The sequence below is a fragment of the Sitodiplosis mosellana genome, unplaced genomic scaffold, assembly GCF_009176505.1.
Source record: "Sitodiplosis mosellana isolate CC-2019 unplaced genomic scaffold, AAFC_SMos_1.0 Smas_scaffold_3248, whole genome shotgun sequence".
Lineage (NCBI taxonomy): Eukaryota > Metazoa > Arthropoda > Insecta > Diptera > Cecidomyiidae > Sitodiplosis > Sitodiplosis mosellana.
In genome coordinates, this window is record NW_022598490.1 from 1 (window position 1) to 2,917 (window position 2,917).

The following is a 2,917-nucleotide window of genomic DNA, read 5'->3' on the forward strand; positions in this document are numbered from 1 at the left end:
TTATATAATAGCTAGGTAACGCTCAGTATGGTATATCACGATCCAATACTGTACGTTTAACATGATTTCGTGCAGTAATCCATCGCCCAGAGTCGACCACAGCCATATAAAGGGTTTGCAAATTTTAGTACTTTTTAGTACATTTTTAGAAGTCTTTTAGCACTTTTAGTAGTTGACATGCAAAGCTCTTGAGGATTGCTAAAAAGTTGCTTCAGACAATATTGCTCTGTTTCGAGTAGTTGCGAAATTATAGGACCTCCAAATTTTTGCAAAAAAATTACAAAAAGTCGAAAAAATTGAAAAAATTTGATGTAAAACTTCTTTTTAGGCCCTAATATGTTCCATTCGATTGAAATTTTGCAAAAAAAATAAAGGAAAGTCGAAAAAAAAACAATTTCAGAAAAATCAATTTTCACCGAAAAAACTCAAGAAAATCAAAAAAAAATTGATGAAATCAATGAGGTTTTTGATGCAAATCGTCATTATTTGTCCTAACTCATTCCATAGGACTGAAATTTTTCGAAAAAACACAGAAAAGAGCAAAAAAAAATTTTATAGTATACCCAATAAATTTATAGTCTACTTTAAAATTGAAACTGTTATCAAACTGAAAAAATGAAGAAATCATGGGTACATTTTGTTCTATTTGCATCAATTTGGCATAAATTTAAAGAATCTGACCAAGCACCCCAGCCAAATGCAGAATAAAAACGTTTCAAAATTTTATCTGTCATATAAATTTATAGTATGAGCACTTGGACTCAACATAAGAATATTTGCATAAATTAAAGAAAATGTTTCTCAAATCGTAAAAACGTCAACCACATACTCCATAAACTTCGGCAAAAACGACAGAAAAAAGTGGAAAAGCGGATCCAACAATAAACGCTGAGCAAATGGCAGTCGTCAAATTCTTCCATTCTGGTTTCGCTAGTCGTAATATGCGCAAAAAGTTGTGCCAGTATTTAATGTCTTCTTTTGGTTTATCCTCGCTGTTTACTTCATCTTCAATGATTGAGTCATCTGAATCATTGCTCCGTTCGTCAAGTGAATCTTCGTAGTTGGCCGTTTGTTCGTTGTGTGAATTATTTGTGATTGATTTTCGTTTGCGGTAAATTTTCTTATCCAAATCTTCGCTCTTAACCATATCATAGTATCGGCCCTTCAATTCGAGTAATTGTTCATGTGTTCCCTCTTCGACAACTCTACCCTTTTCAATGAATAAAATTCGATCGGCTCCCTTAATTGCTGATAGTCGATGTGAAACTACAATTGTTGTTCTGCCTTTGCTAGCGCGATCCAATGTCTCTTGAATGTATTTCTCTGACTGATAGTCAAGAGCGGAAGTTGCTTCATCTAAAAGCAAAATCTTTGGGTTCTGTACAAGTGCACGTGCAATGGCTATGCGTTGTTTTTGTCCACCGGAAAGCTGTGAACCATTACTTCCGACTGGTGTATCGTAACCCTGTGATAATTCCGATATAAAATCATGAGCGCCAGAACTCTTAGCAGCTTCCATGATATGTTCGTCCGTTGCATTTGGGTTCCCATATCGAATATTCTCGCCAATTGTTGTTGAAAATAAAACGGGCTCCTGACCCACATTCGCTATGCACGAACGTAATGAATGAATGTTTAAAGATTTCAAGTTTTGACCATCCAAAAGCACTTCACCTTTAATTGGATCGTAAAAACGTTCTAACAAATGTAAACAAGTGGATTTTCCATTGCCTGAATTTCCGACGAGTGCAACCGTTTGACCCGGTACAATTACAAGGTTGAAATCGTGCAAAATCTAAAGTACAACGATCGATATCAGACTAAAAATAACAACAACGAAAACAAATGACATAATATGAATATAACAACAAGACATGCCTGAACATCGGGTCGAGACGGATAGCTAAAGCAAACATTTCGGAATTCGATGTGTCCGTTGACATCGTTTGGTCCAAATTTTTCTCCATTGTTATTGACTGGATCGATTGTTGACATGCGATCAATCACAGCGAAAATACTTTTCGCCGATCCACGCGCCACCGAAAATGTTAGTAAAAACGGTGTCGTTTCGCTACAGTTATCAGCCGCACTGACCAAACTGAAAAATATCTAAATGATTCGATTTTTTTGTATTAATCTATAATCACAATAAATCAATTAGAAACCAAGCGACTTACGATGAGAAGTGTAGCCGGTGTGTATTGTTTATCAATGTTATCACGATCACGAAGCACCCATTGCACACCAAACCAGAATGATAATGCACAGCTCACAAAAAATAGAAATCGTGTTACGCCATCGCTAATACTTGAGTATAAACCTTTGCGTTTGGCTGCCTCTTTGGCCGGTTGTAATAGTTTTGCGTATCGATCAACTTCGACTTTTTCCCCTCCGAATGCATAAACTGTACGTACGCCGTTCAGCGCCTCTTCAACCACACTAGCCGCTTTTGCGTACGCGTCAAGCTCTTTCCCCGCTGATGCCGCTTGTAACTGCAGACGAAATTCTATTAATATCTTTTCTTTTTACTTGCATCACTTTTTTTCAAGTGATTTTCTTTTCTCTCGCTTAAATTCGTAAAACGAATCTTGTGTGAAAGAAAAGAAAGTATTGAACAAATTGATTCATGCGCATTATCGTGATAAGTTGTTTAGCCGAGTGATTGCTTGAAGCAATCTGCTTCATACTACGTGTTTTTTTTAAGCAGAGAGAAAGTTTGTTTCAACATCAGCTGCGTCTGTTCTTTTAAGCGTTAGGTAATGCGCTGTTGCATCATAATTTGACGAGTGTTTTTATATGTCACAACAAATATTCATTGAGGAACATAGCTTCTGAGATAGAAACAGATATGTTCGATAAAACCGTGTGTTTCATAGAAAACTAAGTGAAAATGAATTGATTGTGATATCGCTTCCAG

At 36.3% G+C, this 2,917-nt stretch overlaps 1 protein-coding gene across 1 annotated transcript; it reads right to left on the reverse strand.

Moving 5' to 3' along the window:
* Nucleotides 1-338: 338 nt before the first annotated feature.
* On the reverse strand, nucleotides 339-2,492 carry LOC129571755 (multidrug resistance protein homolog 65-like; the record flags this gene model as incomplete). Its single annotated transcript, XM_055451611.1, is given in 3 exon segments — nucleotides 339-1,795; nucleotides 1,879-2,109; nucleotides 2,178-2,492. Coding segments are annotated over 3 exon segments (1,524 nt in total), but the record flags the coding sequence as incomplete, so codon positions are not given.
* Between the last annotated feature and the right edge of the window lie 425 nt (nucleotides 2,493-2,917).